The following is a 17,954-nucleotide window of genomic DNA, read 5'->3' on the forward strand; positions in this document are numbered from 1 at the left end:
GATATTATAAGCTTATATTTTTGTCACAAAGTTGTTTTCACTGCAAGTTGAAGCGTACTGTTCGCTAGGTAACATTGCGTGTATGATCTGTGTAGTAATATTATTAGAATCAGTAAACTATTTGCATTGCTAGTTAAAGCCTAATTTTAGCTAGCTAGCTAACAATGAACCTAGTTGGTTAGCTTTAGCTACCTACAGATTCATACTACAGCTATGACAATTAGTTTGTATTGGTAGTAATATGAGTTGGGATTATGCCGGTTCATTATTGGCTGGAGGTGATTGCAGCCATCTATTGTATTTCATGAACATGAGTTCATGTTTAGACAATAATGACCCATCCACTTAGCTAGATGTGGCTGGGGGGGTTATAGCATTTCTTTCACATGCGTAAAATACAACAGGAGACCTTACAGTGAAATGCTTACTGACAAGCCCTTAACCAACATTGCAGTTTAAAGAAAAATACCCACCCTCCCCACAAAAGTCCAAATAATTAAAGAGCAGCAGTAAAATAACAATAGTGAGGCTATATACAGGGGTACCGGTACAGAGTCAATGTGCACCGGTTAGTCGAGGTAAATGAGGTAATATACACATGTGGGTAGAGCTTTAAAATAGCAGCAGCGTAAAAGGGGGGGGGGGGGGGGCAATATAAGTAGTCTGGGTAGCCATTTGATTAGATGTTCAGTAGTCTTATGGCTTGGGGTTAGAAGCTGTTTAGAAGCCTCTTGGACCTAGACTTTGCACCCTGGTACCACTTGCCGTGCGGTAGCAGGGAAAACAGTGTATGACTAGGGTGGCCGACAATTTTTAGGGCCTTCCTCTGAAGGTACTGGGCCGTACGCACTACCCTCTGTAGTGCTTTGCGGTCGGAGGCCGAGCAGTTGCCATACCAGGCAGTGATGCAACCATTCAGGATGCTCTCGATGGTGTCGTGCAGCTGTAGAACCTTTTGAGGATCTGAGGACCCATGCCAAATCATTTCAGTCTCCTGAGGGGGAATAGGTTTTGTTGTGCTTGGACCATGTTGGTTTGTTGGTGATGTGGACACCAAGGAACTTGAAGCTCTCAACCTGCTCCACTACAGCCCCATCGATGAGAATGGGGGCGTGCTCGGTCCTCCTTTTCCTGTTGTCCATAATCATCTCCTTTGTCTTGATCACGTTGAGGGTGAGGTTGTTTTCCTGGCACCACACGGCCAGGTCTCTGACCTCCTCATTTTATGCTATCTCGTCGTTGTTGGTGATCAGGCCTACCACTTCTGTTTCATCTGCAAACGTATTGATGGTTTTGGAGACATGCCTGGCCGTGCAGTCATGAGTGAACAGGGACTACAGGAGGGGACTGAGCACGCACCCCTGCGGGGCCCCCGTTTTGAAGATCAGCATGGTGGATGTGTTGTTACCTACCCTTACCACCTGGGGGCGGCCCGTCAGGAAGTCCAGGATCCAATTGCAGAGGTAGGTGTTTGGTCCCAGGGTCCCAAGTGTGTCTGGGTAAGCATCATCTAATAGTTTGGATTGGTCTGCCATGTAAAGCATAATCTAATAGTGTCTGGACTCTTTCAGATTTTTATAATTTTTTAATTAACCTTTATTTTACTAGGCAATCAGTTAAGAACAAATTCTTATTTACAATGACGGCCTACTTGTAAAGCCCCCCATGTCCAAAACCTCCCACAACCCGGACGACGCTGGGCCAATTGTGCGCCACCCTATAGGAATCCCGATCACGGCCGTTTGTGATACAGCCCGGGATCGAACCTTAGTGCCTTAGACTTGGGAGGTCCATATTCCTACTATGCAAATATGCAAGTAACACCTTCTGTATCCTTTGCATGTGACAAATTAACATATATTTTATTTGATTAAGTGTTTTTACCAGAGACGGTAATGTGAAGAACAACATGACCTGCAACAAAGTCAGATTAAGATATAGGCCAAGGACTAGATAAAGTTTATTTTTACCTGGAGTTTTTCCCTATAGTAGGCTACTACTTTCACCACATTTAGTATTTACGTTTGTGGTTGTTTAGTACACTTCTCACTCGGTTTAGCACATGGCATCACATGTGAATCGTTAAGAGATGGTTGTGGCTAACTAAGGCTCAAGAGGGTATGAATGATGCTGAATAGGTGTAGACAAGAAGAGCTCTCCAGTAGGTATACCAAAACATTCAAAGGTCATTTTCTCGAAAGTGGGGTTTAAATTTATCAACTTTCAAAGCATAATTAATTTCCCATTGTTCCTCAACTGCAGTGTATGATGTACCATTTTCTAGCTCTGAGTCTCTACTTTTATGCAGCATTTACTGTGAATGTGGTCTCCGTGAAAGTGGGAACATTGCCTTTAAAATGTGCATTGTGGACAACGTGTGATCAGATTGAATCCATGCCTTAATGTCTTCAGGTTCACTGTTGTGACAGTTTAGAACCAAAGTAGAAGGTGGCTTGTATGTTGTGTTAGCTGGCACAACCCTCTTCAAGTTGTATAGAACAAAATCCATTGCCAAAACACTTTGGAAATAAATGATTGATTCAATGCCTCGTCATGTAACAGGTCGCTTTTACACCCCCTTTCAATTTTTTTCTCCCTTCCCTGGCAAAATCATCGCACTTCTCTCTCTACTAATAACGAACAGGATGTTATCAATCAATTACCAACTAATATGAAGGAGCAGTGCAGTGAGTGTTGTCCCCATGCCTTATGAGTCACTTCAATAACCAGCACATTCTCCTGTGTAGGAGCCATACAGGCTTCAGTCTGCCAACACACACTACAGTGTGAGCGTGAGTAGGGAGAGCGGGAGAGGCTCATTTCAGCTAGTTTGTCTCAATATTGTCATTTGTCTTGGCAACGCTCAGTGTTGATTTCTTAGGAAGTTTCTGTGGATTTGGAGTGATGTCTCGTTTATTAGCGACTTGATGGTTTTTTACAGTGGTGCAGTGATGACAGGTGTGTGTGTGTGTGTGTGGGCGAGTGACAGGAGTGACAAGAGCTGCTTATTTCGCCCCCAATATAATCGAAAAGCATTATTCACAAAAGCATTATCCTTCAGCTTCTCAGCCTCATGCATTTCAGTGACAGCATGGCTCTGTTGCGTTATTGAATAATAACTTTGAACTATTTTTCTCTGTTCTCACAATAGAAGTGGAAAAAACTGTAATAATCATAATTGTTCACAGAGTCTGGGACTGCCGGTGATTTACTTGTTTTCCAAGGCGTTTATTGAGTGCATTTTTAGTACAATAGTTCTCAGAAAGTTACAGTTTACAAACTCGGACACATACTCGTCACAATATACAAGTGGTAGCTATACAGAGAGAGACACAAAGGAAATCAAACACACACAAACAAATGTGGTTCCTTCGTCTTGTGTGTACAGTAAAGTGAGGTCATCTTCCCTGTCGTGCTGTCCTCATCCTTATTGGCTGTCCTGAGCAATGCTGGGCCTGCTGTGTGTGTTTGCGTGTGTGTGTGTGTGTGTGTGTGTGTGTGTGTGTGTGTCCATCATCTGAAATACAAGAGCACAGAGATAGAGGAATTAGCTGGTTGTGTTAATCTTTAAATTAAACCATTCAACACTTTCCAAAACATGAATTAGCCTCGACATGTCTGCAACAGCAATCATCAGAAAGAATGGACACACTCAGGCCCACTTTTCAGACAGAGACCGGACAAATCAAAACAGATGGCATTGTGAAATCTTATACCAAAGTATAAACTGGGTGGTTCGAGCCCCGAATGCTGATTGGTTGAAAGCCATGGTATATCAAACTGTATACCTTGTGTATGACAAAAATGTATTTTACTGCTCTAATTAAGTTGGTAACCAGTTTATATTAGCAATAAGGTACCTCGGGCAATACGGCCCAGGGGGTGTGGTATATTGCCAATATACGATGGCTAAGGGCTGTATCCAGGCACTCCGCGTTGTGTCGTACTTAAGAACAGCCCTTAGCCGTGGTATATTGACCATATACCACACCCCCTGGGCCGTATTACTTAAGTAATCCACACAACAGTCCTTTTACATTTATGAATATATATATGAAGTAAATCAGGCACATATTTTGTAAGAGGAGTAGATGGGACAATGACAGCAAATTCTGAAATGGCTTTTATGGAGAGAGCACTGATTGCTTTTTCATGTCACAATATTGAAGTGGAATGCTATTAGAGTCAGCATTTTACTAAGACAAACATTAGCAAATGGAAAAATGAGAAAAATGGGAATTACAGACTGCATTGTCATCTCATTCACACAGACATGTTGCATGGCAAATACTTGAGACGTGGTTGATTGGAAGCGTAGCTAATTGATTGAAATGAGATCCTTGCATTGAGTAAATATACATCATTAATCAGAAGAATGAATGGTTATGTGTAGCGTACTCCGGGCTTGTGTGAATGATGTTGCAAGTCATTTGAACTGCTAGGTGTCAACCTAACGAGCTTAACATATAGATTGTCACACAGGGTTTATTGAAACAACTCAGGTGGTCTTAGGTCTATATTATAGGCTGCACTACAACAATGATATACAGTGCATTGCAAAAGTATTCGGCCCCCTTGAACTTTGCAACCTTTTGCCACATTTCAGGCTTCAAACATAAAGATATAAAACTGTATTTTTTTGTGAAGAATCAACAACAAGTGTGACACAATCATGAAGTGGAACGACATTTATTGGATATTTCAAACTTTTTTAACAAATCAAAAACTGAAAAATTGGGCGTGCAAAATTATTCAGCCCCTTTATTTTCAGTGCAGCAAACTCTCTCCAGAAGTTCAGTGAGGATCTCTGAATGATCCAATGTTGACCTAAATGACTAATGATGATAAATACAATCCACCTGAGTGTAATCCAGTCTCCGTATAAATGCACCTGCACTGTGATAGTCTCAGAGGTCCGTTAAAAGCGCAGAGAGCATCATGAAGAACAAGGAACACACCAGGCAGGTCCGAGATACTGTTGTGAAGAAGTTTAAAGCCGGATTTGGATACAAAAAGATTTCCCAAGCTTTAAACATCCCAAGGAGCACTGTGCAAGCGATAATATTGAAATGGAAGGAGTATCAGACCACTGCAAATCTACCAAGACCTGGCTGTCCCTCTAAACGTTCAGCTCATACAAGGAGAAGACTGATCAGAGATGCAGCCAAGAGGCCCATGATCACTCTGGATGAACTGCAGAGATCTACAGCTGAGGTGGGAGACAATCAGTCGTATATTGCACAAATCTGGCCTTTATGGAAGAGTGGCAAGAAGAAAGCCATTTCTTAAAGATATCCATAAAAAGTGTTGTTTAAAGTTTGCCACAAGCCACCTGGGAGACACACCAAACGTGGAAGAAGGTGCTCTGGTCAGATGAAACCAAAATGGAACTTTTTGGCAACAATGCAAAACGTTATGTTTGGCGTAAAAGCAACACAGCTCATCACCCTGAACACACTGTCAAACATGGTGGTGGCAGCATCATGGTTTGGGCCTGCTTTTCTTCAGCAGGGACAGGGAAGATGGTTAAAATTGATGGGAAGATGGATGGAGCCAAATACAGGACCATTCTGGAAGAAAACCTGATGGAGTCTGCAAAAGACCTGAGACTGGGACGGAGATTTGTCTTCCAACAAGACAATGATCCAAAACATAAAGCAAAATCTACAATGGAATGGTTCAAAAATAAACATATCCAGGTTTTAGAATGGCCAAGTCAAAGTCCAGACCTGAATCCAATCGAGAATCTGTGGAAAGAATTGAAAACTGCTGTTCACAAATGCTCTCCATCCAACCTCACTGAGCTCGAGCTGTTTTGCAAGGAGGAATGGGAAAAAATGTCAGTCTCTCGATGTGCAAAACTGATAGAGACATACCCCAAGCGACTTACAGCTGTAATCGCAGCAAAAGGTGGCGCTACAAAGTATTAACTTATGGGGGCTGAATAATTTTGCACGCCCAATTTTTCAGTTTTTGATTTGTTAAAAAAGTTTGAAATATCCAATAAATGTTGTTCCACTTCATGATTGTGTCCCACTTGTTGTTGATTCTCCACAAAAAAATACAGTTTTATATCTTTATGTTTGAAGCCTGAAATGTGGCAAAAGGTCGCAAAGTTCAAGGGGGCCGACTACTTTCGCAAGGCACTGTATATATATATATATACAGGATATATTATATATCCAACATACCTTGCTTTAAAGAATAGTGCTACTGTTTTATAGTCTGCCAACTTCCTCTCTTCTCTCGTTTTCCCTCACAGACACACACTGTCAGGTCCTGACCCACTCCCCCTTCATCAAGAGCTATGGTGGAGAAGCTGTGAGGGAGCCAATAGCGTGTTGTGTGTGTGTATGTGTTTATGTGTGTGTCTGTGTGTGTGCATCTATGCCTGTATCAGTCTGTGTGCGTGTGTGCGTGTGTGCACGTGTATGCCTGGACCCAGCTCCATCCGTCTCTTTCCCTGCGGCTGATCAGACCCCTGCCAGACTTTGAGGCCCCAGCAGGTGGCCTGGTCCCATGTCTGCCTTGTGCACTGGAGCAGTGATCCAGATAGAGGTCATTTCTCAGTCCTAGCTCAAGGCAGCCAGGCCTGGCGATGCCCAGACCTAAACCCACACCCAGACCTGGGCCCGAGACAGGTTCGTTACACCCCGGATAAATGAGCTGGAGCATGGCCAAGACGAGGATCAAGTGAGGGGTGGAGAGATGAGACAGAGGGGAGAAGGAAAGGGTAAAGGGGTTGAGGATACTTAATAACCTGCTAATGGGCTGCCATCGATTTCTAATTTCAGATGACACGGTGGGTACCTCAGTCTTAGTCATGGATCCACACTCCTCTTAAAATAATAGCCCAACGCTGTCCGAGGCTGGTTAGTGGTAACAGCAGGCTAGGATATCTGTGTTTGGGGAAGCAGTAGTTTGTCATTACACGACACCTAAGGATGCTGTTACAATGGATCGATACAATGATGTTAAGGTGTTTTGTGTTACAACTTTATACTTGGGCCTAATGTGTAGATAATCAACTGCCTTTCCCCTCTGATTTCACTGAAATCAACAGGGTTCTCAGACAAATGCACTGTAATTATTATGGCTATATGTGATTCATAAGTCATAATTCACTGCTACTGATTATAGCTGTATCTTTAACAGCGGTGAGTAGTTACTTTCACAATCCTAACAACCAGTGAACATGTGACTAAAGTGGATGTTTTCACCCCATTATGGGCACATAAATGAATAGTGGACAAAGTATGTGGAATGTAACTTACCTATACTTACAATGAACTTTGATTTCAGTGTACTATATTAATAGCTATACAGCTAGCCACTTAAGGTAACAGGTGTGTGATGGACTAATGTATGAGCAGAACTCCTTGGAGGTGGTACATCCTCTCCTCCTAACACCGAGGCTATCCATATGGTGACACTGTAGTGGTCTGGAGAAATAAGTCAGTGGCTCAGCTCTAGCTGGCCATGGGGGACTGACTGTAGTGTGTGTGTGTGTGTGTGTGTGTGTGTGTGTGTGTGTGTGTGTGTGTGTGTGTGTGTGTGTGTGTGTGTGTGTGTGTGTGTGTGTGTGTGTGTGTGTGTGTGTGTGTGTGTGTGTGTGTGTGTGTGTGTGTGTGTGTGTGTGTGTGTGTGTGTGCCTCTGTAAGCTGTTTAAGTATGTGTGTTCATCAGGATGGCATCAGGCATCTGTTGGCAAAGCCAGGCCCAGATGTTCATTCACACACACACAAACACACACACACACACACACACACACACACACACACACACACACACACACACACACACACACACACACACACACACACATACGGAAAACTCTCCAATCTGAGATGTCTTGATTAGCTTATCAGCTATTCATAAAATGTCCGAATATGAAGTAAATGACGCCCGTCTTCAGCCAGAATGCCTAGAGAATGTCGAGGAAAATGAAGGCCATGTTTTAAATGGCAGCGATATGTAGTTATAATGAAATCCTGAACTTGACCCCAGCAACTCCATGATCATCCTTTAGATTCTTTATTTACCATTACCGTTACTGTTTCCAAATACTCCACATTTGTGAGGATGTATGATATTCATTACCAGTGCAGTTACTATGAGGATGGCTAGGAGATACATACCATAGACATTTGGCCAGATGAGACGAGACACTCTCCACTCTCCTTCCCATTCTGGACGGTTCCAATCACTCCAACACAAACAAAAAGAAATAAAGAAGAACCAACATAATCTGTACATTAAGTGCTCATCAGCAAGATACGGCATGGATACACTCACATTTAACATGGGCTCTCCAGAGAATGGACGTTTTGGTCACCTTTTTTTATCCCTACAGTTGTTTTATACACATCTACAGAAACAGTAATTTGTACATGGTCCTTTGTACATTTATTTCCAGGTCAAAGTTATTTCAGGATTGTGACCCCTCAGCATTATATGTGTCCATCTCCATTACAATTCAGTGCACAAAAACGTAATCTTTGCCAAAAATGCAAGCAGAGAGAGTCTTGCACATACATATTCATACACATCACCTTCAATATGAAGATTTATTCTGAAGATATATTCATATTGAGTTAGAGATATACATATTTGTATATATTCTCAGAATCTGGGCGAGGCTGTTTCACTAGTCCTTTGGCAAGGCCATCAGCCCAGACATCGACAGGTAGTGTTAAGGTGAAAAAATGGAAGAGAGATCTGAGTTCCCTGCTTTTATGGTTAAAAAACAAAACAAGATATCAACAAATGTCTCAAAAGCTCTCCTTTCCCGCCGGTTCAACTGTTGACCTTGAGGAGATCTCCAAGATGTCAAAAGTTTTGAATGAAGAAAAAATACAATTTGAGAAATGGTCAAACCAAATCAACCATACACCACTGTATGCCTCTGTATCAATTTCCGTATGTGTGTATAATGACAATGTATGGTGGATTTGAATTGCTTTCTTCCTACGCGCATTTCATACCGCTGCTCCTAGCCAGGCCAAGCATCCTCACTAGTCTTTGAAGAAGGCCTGGGTTCAAATGACATATCAGAGACCTTCTGATGACATGAACTTCCTCTTCAAAATGGCTTCCACTTGGTCCTCCTCTCCAGTCTACCATCATCCAGTAAAGATATACATCTGATAGTCCCAGACTCCATCACCGTGTCAGCCTGTGGTGGTCTGGGGTTAGATTACAGTACAATACGATCATATTCTATATACCATGTGCTCCAGATGTGAAATTACACAGGCCTACACACTGATGATAATCCATGGATGATAGTATAGTCCATGGCCACAGATTAAGATGTGACAAAAATATCTGAACCCATGGAACTCTGGGATAGTTCAGACTAGGATGATAATCTGTCCACTCCAGACTCCAGGACTGTAGAACTCACAGATTAAGATTAGAAAAAACATTATCTGAACCCACTGAACTCTGGATCATAACTCATTATAACTCAGATTAGTGGAAGGTGATATTGAGTTAGTATTGGTCTGGACCCTGGTCTACTGCTATTATGATGTTCCATTAGATGAGGATGATAGTCTCGACCCTGGCGCGTCCTGACGGGTTGGGGGTCATTCGGTGAGGGGTGTAGTCCTTCCTGCTGTAGTCCCTGCCTGCCTGAATGCTGCCCGACCCGTGGCACGGCGCCCCCTCCAGTCATGCCATGGTGGTGGGCGACTGGCACTGGCTCATCTGGACCCGCATGGAGGCAACGTTACTCAGGATCTTCTTCTGGTGGCCCGCAAGGGTAACACCTATCCTGAGGAGGTCTCTGGAAAGAGGGAGAGGGCGGAAGGGGGTGGAGGGACAGAGAGAGAGAGAGAGAGAGAGAGAGAGAGAGAGAGAGAGAGAGACAGAGAGAGAGAGAGAGAGAGAGAGAGAGAGAGAGAGAGAGAGAGAGAGAGAGAGAGAGAGAGAGAGAGAGAGAGAGAGAGAGAGAAAGCGAGAGAAAGCGAGAGAGAGAGGAAGCGAAAGCAATACAGGACATATGTCAATACTAAAATGTGTATTAAGTACTGTATCTGCAATGCCTCAACTGTGTGTACTGAAGAAGCAAGTACATAAACATACATTCATTTGGTGTCTAATACATTTACACAGATAACCAAAGCCCCAAGTCATGTCAGGACTGTTAGCCACTGGCCTGGCTGTGAAGAAGAAAACAACAAGCCCAATGTGTCTGCCTCTCAGTGATCTGGCCTTTGCTCTCTTTGATGATTAAAATCATGATGCGACATTTCACAAACAACATTATGAAGCCAGAAAGATGCTACAAAACATCAAATGCACAGAAAGCGGTGTTTCTTACGGCCAACATTTGGACAGGATTATCATCGATTTTAAATGAAATGTGCGTGTGTACATGAATGCTTGCTCAGTGTTCATGTGTGTGTTCATGTGTGTGTCTGTGTGTGTGTGTCTGTGTGTGTGTGTGTGTGTGTGTGTGTGTGTGTGTGTGTGTGTGCGTGCATGAGCCTGTTACAAAAAAAAATTATTTTGTCATGTATTTAATTAAAATACTGTATGTGTATTTTGTGTCATAAAATAGAAAAACCATTTGCAAAAAGCCCGAACAGCAACAACATGCTCAGCAACGGTTACAGAAATGACATGTTGTTGTTTATCTACCTTAATGGAGCAAGTCACTCGGGATGTGAAAATGAACATACCAAAATGAACTGCAAAGCACAATGGGTATTATTTTTGGCCTTGTTTTGGGGCGGAGCTCATGCGAATAATACTTAGGATGCTTAGTTAATTTAGCAGACGCTCTTATCACACCATAGTGCCATCAGACTTCTGATACCAAAAAATGGTATGTAAAATTATTTTGTACTTTGAAAATACAAATTACGGCTCTCGAAAGTATCTTGCTACAAAATACATCGGCGCATAGTGTAATACCAATTACAAAATACTCAGAAGTAATTGAAATACATATTTCAAATACATGTGACCCGAAATAATGCCCATCTCTGCATGTGTGTGTGTGACTCACTCAGAGGTCATCTGTGCTACCAGTTGCAGGGAGGTGAAGCCAGAGTTGAGAAAGTTGTCTCTGTACTGGGTCATCTTGATGGCTCCCAGCCACTCTCCCACTGAACTGAAGGTGTTGAAGTCCGGGATAGAACGGTCCAACAGGGGTTGGGAAGGCCTGAAGGAGGAGAAGAGGAGAAAGGGAGAGGACGAGAGAGAAAGAGGAGGAGAGAGTGAGTGAGAGGAGGAGAAAGGGAGAGGAGGAGTAAGTAAGGTAAGTAAGGGAGAGAGAGGGAGGGAGGGAGAGAGAGGGAGGGAGAGAAAGAAAGAGGAGAGAGATGCTTTGATGGTGCAGAGTGGAGGTATAGGCATTCATGTTTAAGGACGTTTGAGTGTGCCTGGGTTGAGTATGTGTGTGTGTGTGTGTACTCAGTGTGTACTCACACTGCAGGGATGCTGGCCACTTGTTTGAGACTGGCTGGGTTGCGGATCATCTTGTCCAGGGTGTTGACGATGTCAGTGAAGCGTGGCCGGGCGTTGCGGTCCTTCTGCCAGCAGTCCAGCATGAGTTGGTGCAGGGCCGAGGGGCAGTCCATGGGAGGGGGTAGCCGGTAGTCCTGCTCTATGGCATTGATCACCTGGGGACAGAGTCGGGGGCAGAGGGTATTGTGGAGAAGGCAGAAGGTAGTCAGTAAGGGTCATGTTAGACAGAACTATTGTGGAGAAGGCAGAAGGGTCATGTTAGACATAACTATTGTGGAGAAGGCAGAAGGTAGTCAGTGGAAGGTGGTCATTCGAGGTTCATGCTATGTTTAAATCCAATGATATCTTGATGTAATACTCCTGTTATAATTTTTGGTATGTACCTGTTGTCTTTTTTTGTAAAAAAAAACGAAATGTAATTTGTATACATTACATTGATACCTGTATATGTTTTATATGTAATAAAACATATTTGAATCCAGAAGTTCATGCTAGACAGGGGTCTAAATATGGCTGCTCAGAGTGACAAGGTAGGTGGACCATTGCCAGACAGTACCATGGAGAAGGCCAATTAGGAAGACATCCGAGGGAAGTCACTAGACTCCAGTTCATGATTACAGGAGATCAATAATGTGCAGTAAATCAGAGAATTGTAGGAAAAGCGGAGATATATAGAAGCCTTTCTGCTTCCCTTCTACTTTCTCTCTTCCTCTAGACCCCTTTGCTAAATCACTGTAACACCAGGCCCTAGTTTCTCTGTTTCATTGAGTGGTTAGTGAGCAATTCACTTAGCGTCAATCTCTCTCTCTCCCTCTATCTTTCTGCTTCTCTCTCTCCCCCTCTCTCTCACCGATTAATCTACAGACAGCACTCAGGCTGAGGTGCCCTTCCTACTTGACACTAGCGAATCACACGTCTGCATAAAAGGATGGAGAGGACCTATACTCTGACACTGTGGGAAAGTGTCTTGGGAATGGGCTGAGTGCATATAATTAATGTGGTGAAATGCAGGTACTTGACACTTGTTCCGTAGAAACTGCAAAGGCTATGAAGGCCTGATGGTAGATAAGTAGTGCTGTGCTGTAGCTATGCTGCACATGGCCTTATACAAGGACAAAAAGGGTTTTCGATAGAAAGACAAACGCTCGCTCCCTCTCTAAATCGTAGCATGTTCATATGGTATACCATATGACGGATTGTTACCCCTTAAAGGTTGAATCAGGGAAAAGACAGGAAAAGTCAACACCGATAGAGATTCTAGCGGGTGAAAATGAATCATCATCAGAAATGGGACGACACTCAATAGGTGCCCATGCTACCACTGCAATTCAGCAGAATCTTGACAAATGGTGCATAAGTGTATGTGAGTGCATTTACATGCATGTGAGTGTGTTTGTGTGCACTTATCATAGGTGTGTAAGTGGGCATGTGTATGTGCACACAGACTTGTGTATTTGTGTTTGTCAGTGCATCATGTGTGCATTAGCCTGTGTGCCTGTGTGTGTTTTGTGTGTGCGAGTTGGCATGTGTGTTATTAGTGTACACAGATGTGTGTGTGTTCTGCCTGAAGAGAACAGCAGGCCATGCTGTGAGCAATGCCAGGCCTCCTCCCTGTGTGTGTCCCACCAGTCGCTGCCGGCATGCTGCTGGCCCAGAGAGGGAACATCTGCTGGCTTGGCCAGGCCTGGTGGACCAGGCTCCAGAGAGACCCGTTGGACGGATGGGGATATGGAGCTCATTGGTGTGTGTGGGTGTTGGGGGTGTTTGTGAGTGTGAGCATGTGTGATAGATCTCATTGTGTGAGATTCGGGGGACGTAGCAAAAAGAAGGACAGAGGAGGTAACGTGCATGTGTGATATTCTGCCTTTGTGAGAATCTGCTCATTGTCAAGGACATTTCCAGTGGGAATCCTCTTGTCTAGCTGAGTTGTTATGTCTGAGAAGGTTCCATTTTTATGACACAACATAAACAAATAGAAGGGTCATCTGAATACTCATTCACTGCCTCTGCTTTGGGGTCTTAGCCCGGTTACTGTAAAATCACTTTTGTGACTACTGCTTATGTAAAGAGGGCTTCATGAATTCATTTGATTGATTGGAATTTTGAATTCTATCAATATTTCTATACACCTTAGAACAACATTTAAAAGTTCAACATGACAATAATACTCACATCCTGATTAGACATGTCCCAGTAGGGTCTCTCTCCGAATGACATCACCTCCCACATGACGATGCCGTAGCTCCACACGTCACTGGCTGAGGTGAACTTCCTGTAGGCGATGGCCTCTGGAGCCGTCCACCTCACCGGGATCTTACCCCCCTGAGAGGGAGAGAGAGAGGGGAGGAATAGAGGGGAAGGGAGGGGGAGAGAGAGAGAGAGAGAGAGGTAGGGGGGAGCGAGAGAGAGAGAGAGAGCGAGAGAGAGAGAGAGAGGGGGGAGGAATAAAGGGGAAGGGAGGGGGAGAGAGAGGGGGGAGCGAGAGAGAGAGAGAGAGAGAGAGAGAGAGAGAGAGGGGTGGGTGGGAGAGGGAGAGTGAGAGAAGAGGGAGAGGGGGAGAGAGGGATGGGGAGAGAGAGAGGGAGGGCAGAGAAAGAGAGGGGAGGGAGAGAGAGAGAACGACATGATTAGTCCAATTAAAACCCTTCGAACCAAAAGACAACTACAATCTCTCTATCCCTCCACTCCTCCTTCCCTTCATCCCCTATCGATCCAGCAGCAGGGAACGTCTGTTCCTCCTCACACATCGAACCACAGCACATCTCTCCCGGTGCCCATGAGTTTGAATAAAAGGGGTTTGGTCGGGGTTTGAGAGCGCCTGTCGAGCGTGTCTGTTTGTAATTGGCCTACCTGGGCCTGCAGCGAGCCATGCATGGTGCTGATTGAAATTGACGGGTGGCTTGTTTAAGATTTCCTCTACACACACACCTGTTTGTAGGCCCCTTGGCGGTTTCCATTGTATCCGGCCAGGCTAGCTTAATAATGCCAATTAGTTCAACCTGTGCATGTGTAGATAAGCCGGGCTTGAAAGGAGAGACGGGAGAGCGAGACAAGGCCCACCCTGCTCTCCTGGCTTTCTCCCTCAGTCCCACCGGGACTTTGACCAGGATATGTATTGTGTGTGTATGTGTGTGTGTGTGTGTGTGTGTGTGTGTGTGTGTGTGTGTACATGCGTGTGTGTGCGTGCATGGATGTGCAAGAGTGTGTGTGTGTGTGTGTGTGTGTGTGTGTGTGTGTGTGTGTGTGTGTGTGTGTGTGTGTGTGTAGAGGTCCAAAGGACTCAGACTGAGCTCGTTAAGGCCCAGCTCAGAGCGTTTGACCTCTGTGAGCTCCTAACCCTGAACATGATGTTAACCTCTGACCTCAGTGGAGGCAGAGCAGGGAGGCAGGAGGAGGATGTGTGAATGGAAGTGTGTTTTTGTAATTCGTTGAGAAAAAGAAGACTGATGGATATCTATCTAAGCTCTGATGACCGTTTTTCTCAGATCCCAGGGTTCTTCTTCCAGTAACTAATGCCTCTCATCTGATTCCAGGCACCAGAAGGCTCTATCTTTTACCTCCGTTCTGTCAAAAGGCTATAGAAAAACACATGAATACAAGATCAACTGCACCAATGAAAAAAAACCCAGCTCCCTCCATCTAATCTCTAACTTTGCTAGACCCATGCTTCAAAGAGACTATTTTGACTTGGACACACGCCAGTTGAAAAGAACAGTAAGAAATATAAATACACTGTCTCTTCCAAGTTCCTCTATCTGACCTCTAACCTCAACGTCTTGTATTAGAGCCTCTCCATATCAATCACATGTCAATCAAATGTATTTATACAGCCCTTTTTAGATAAGCAGCTGTCACAAAGTGCTTCACAGTAACTTACAACTCAGAAGAGCAAGCAATGCAGAAGCACAATGGCTAGGAAGACCTTCTTATCCCTCCCCCCCCCCCCCCCCCCACGTCGCCTTGCACCGCTCCTCGCAGACAGGCTAAGCTAATAACATTTTCACGGCTGCCGCGTTCGTGAGGCAGCTATGCAGATCATCAGTAATTACCTCTGTGGGCGAGCTAGTTGCTAGCGCTCCGGCCCTGCCAAAACAACACTTTAATAACACAAAGTGCTGCTGAACAGAACAGACCGGGCAGGAAAACAGACAGAGGAAGAAGACAAATATATAATAAAAAGCAGCATTGGATTTTTATTTATTAACTTAGGAGGAGAAGATACTATGAATACCCCAGGGAGGGAGAGAGAAAGAGAGGGAAAGTGAGAGAGAAAGAGAGGGAAAGTGAGAGAGAAAGAGAGAGAGAGAGCATGCGTGTGTCTGAGACAGCCAATACCATTTCACTCACAAGGCAGGCAGTACAAGCCAGTGAGAAAGGAACATGCATTTCTATGTGGTGGCCTGGAGTCTTAGAGAGCACACACAGAGACATGCCTTCATGTAAAACAACTGCTCTAAGCTAAACCGCATATCAACCTCCAGCCAAGCTCCATCAATCTCTTCAGCTAGCTGCTCATCCCATGAAGAATATTCAGATCAACATGTCAACATGAGAGCATCATTGCTCTCTCACGAAGTCTTTGGAAACTAGATTATATATACACAACGTGACTTTAGGCCACAAAACAACACTTTTATACTTGATTATTGCTGACCGGCCATACTGAGACATGAAGCACTGATTCTCACTTCAAACAGTTCCCTCCAGATCAACTTCCAACACCAGCAGTGGGTCACCACGCTGATGTCAACAAGATGATCTGACACAAAGGGAGTCGTACTGACTAGCTGTGACTAGTTGTAACTGGTCGTGAGCGGTTGTGACAGACAAAGTGACAGGTGTAGTGACACATCTGGGGTAGACCGGAAGAGAGTGGACAGAGTGCTGTCAGGGTTAAGGAGGATCATGGGACATGGCGGTGTGTGACAGACAGGTCTGAGGGAATGAACATGTGTTCAGGTGCGTGTTGAGGAGCGCCCTGGGAAACATGAGAAAATAAAAAGGAAATGGATGCCTGATCAAAACGGTGCTGTGATAAATCCCCTAGGAACATGAACGGCCTTTTCCTTTTCATGAGTTCACCTATAACTCCAAAACCTGCAAAAAGGACCTGGATGTGCGTATGTTCTTCAGCTTTTACACGTGGGACACCTGCAATTGCTAACGTGTACTATGAGAGATGCAGCATGTATCCAGCAATTCAATGGAGCAGGTCACTAGCAATCTATAGACTGAAGGGGAATCTAGTGTCCAATGGCAGTTTGTATCACGCTACACAAACTGGAGCAATGCCCTGCCTTGGTGTTGTAGTGAATGTAGATGAAATCCCCTGAACGATCTTCTCCCACTGTGAGAGTCCTCAAGCCTTTAACACTGTGTTTTGTTTTTCATTGCTGATGCATGCAACCTCACCCACCACATCTCTCCAAGAGACATCAAACAGTACCATCATGTTGTTGCTAAAGCAGCAGCTGTCCCCAAATGCAGATTCATTCCCTTCCGGCGGAATAAAAATTAGTGAACTCCCAGTAATGCCCATAACACAGTACCATTTCCCAACTTTTCGGTAATCCATTCCTAAACAATGCACACTCAAGTAGTCCCGAGCACATTTCCTTAGGCTGGGCAAAGTGCTCCATCAACTGACGTTTAATGTCTCGAAAGCAACGATCGCTGGCAGTCTGTCCAAATATACGCAGGCAGGCAGGCAGGCAGGCAGGCAGGCAGGCAGGCAGGCAGGCAGGCAGGCAGGCAGGCAGGCAGGCAGGCAGGCAGGCAGGCAGGCAGGCAGGCAGGCAGGCAGGCAGGCAGGAAGAGCGGGCAGGCAGGCAAGCAGGCAGGCAGGCAGGCAGGGACTGTCTGGGAGAGGCAGGCCCTTCTACCGTTCCACTGTCTACAGGGCAATGGAGAATAGGTTCCACTTCAAACTTCAAAGGAACTTACATTTGACTCCCTGGAACTATTTCAGGCGTCATTTCACCAAGTTCCCACATATTCTATGCCTATTTAATTCAATTAAATAGTCTAGTCTAGGAGTCACATGAGGTCTATGCTCCTCTATAGGACAAAATTATTTTAACACACTTCTCGGGTGGTCTCAAAGTGGTATGAAATCCGACCTTTAATAAACATTGTCTGTGTAGTCTTTGCAGTTAGTATATACCTTCACATCGTCAACTTGATGACACCACCTCTGGAAATGCCCTCTCCCCTTGAGTATCTTCCTCTGTGGCCCCTAATGACTCAGGAGCCACTATGAGCCCCTCAAATTAAACCCAGCGTGGATCCTACGTTTTTATCATGCATTTGCACATCTTTGTCAGGCTTTTCCAGTGGTTTAATATAGACTGCGACCTTGGATTCTGTCCCCTTGAGATGACTCTGAGGAGGTTGAACATAGGCAATTACAGCTTACAGCACACTGAGACTCATCACATAAGAGATCTGGGACCTGGGATGTTTAAGAACGAACTGAT

The 17,954-nt window shown here is 44.5% G+C and overlaps 1 protein-coding gene across 4 annotated transcripts in view; it reads right to left on the reverse strand.

Annotated features, from left to right (window-relative positions):
- Nucleotides 1-3,207: 3,207 nt before the first annotated feature.
- Nucleotides 3,208-17,954, reverse strand: part of LOC110508791 (ephrin type-B receptor 1) — a 376,500-nt gene continuing 361,753 nt past the window's right edge. For 2 of the 4 annotated variants that reach the window (XR_016492725.1, XR_016492724.1), the window contains exons 13-17: nucleotides 13,651-13,800; nucleotides 11,440-11,633; nucleotides 11,018-11,173; nucleotides 8,139-9,790; nucleotides 3,208-3,517 (exon numbers count right to left, since the gene is read on the reverse strand). Coding sequence is in view for 2 of the 4 variants with exons in the window: in XM_036966014.2 (XP_036821909.2) it covers nucleotides 9,676-9,790; nucleotides 11,018-11,173; nucleotides 11,440-11,633; nucleotides 13,651-13,800 (615 nt within the window). In the remaining 2 variants the exon portion in view is untranslated. Of the gene's footprint in view, nucleotides 3,518-8,018; nucleotides 9,791-11,017; nucleotides 11,174-11,439; nucleotides 11,634-13,650; nucleotides 13,801-17,954 lie in introns of those variants that run through there. The other 2 variants (XM_036966014.2, XM_036966012.2) reach the window with 1 other exon arrangement.

Source organism: Oncorhynchus mykiss, chromosome 28 (genome assembly GCF_057628025.1).
Source record: "Oncorhynchus mykiss isolate SJ-2025 chromosome 28, ASM5762802v1, whole genome shotgun sequence".
Lineage (NCBI taxonomy): Eukaryota > Metazoa > Chordata > Actinopteri > Salmoniformes > Salmonidae > Oncorhynchus > Oncorhynchus mykiss.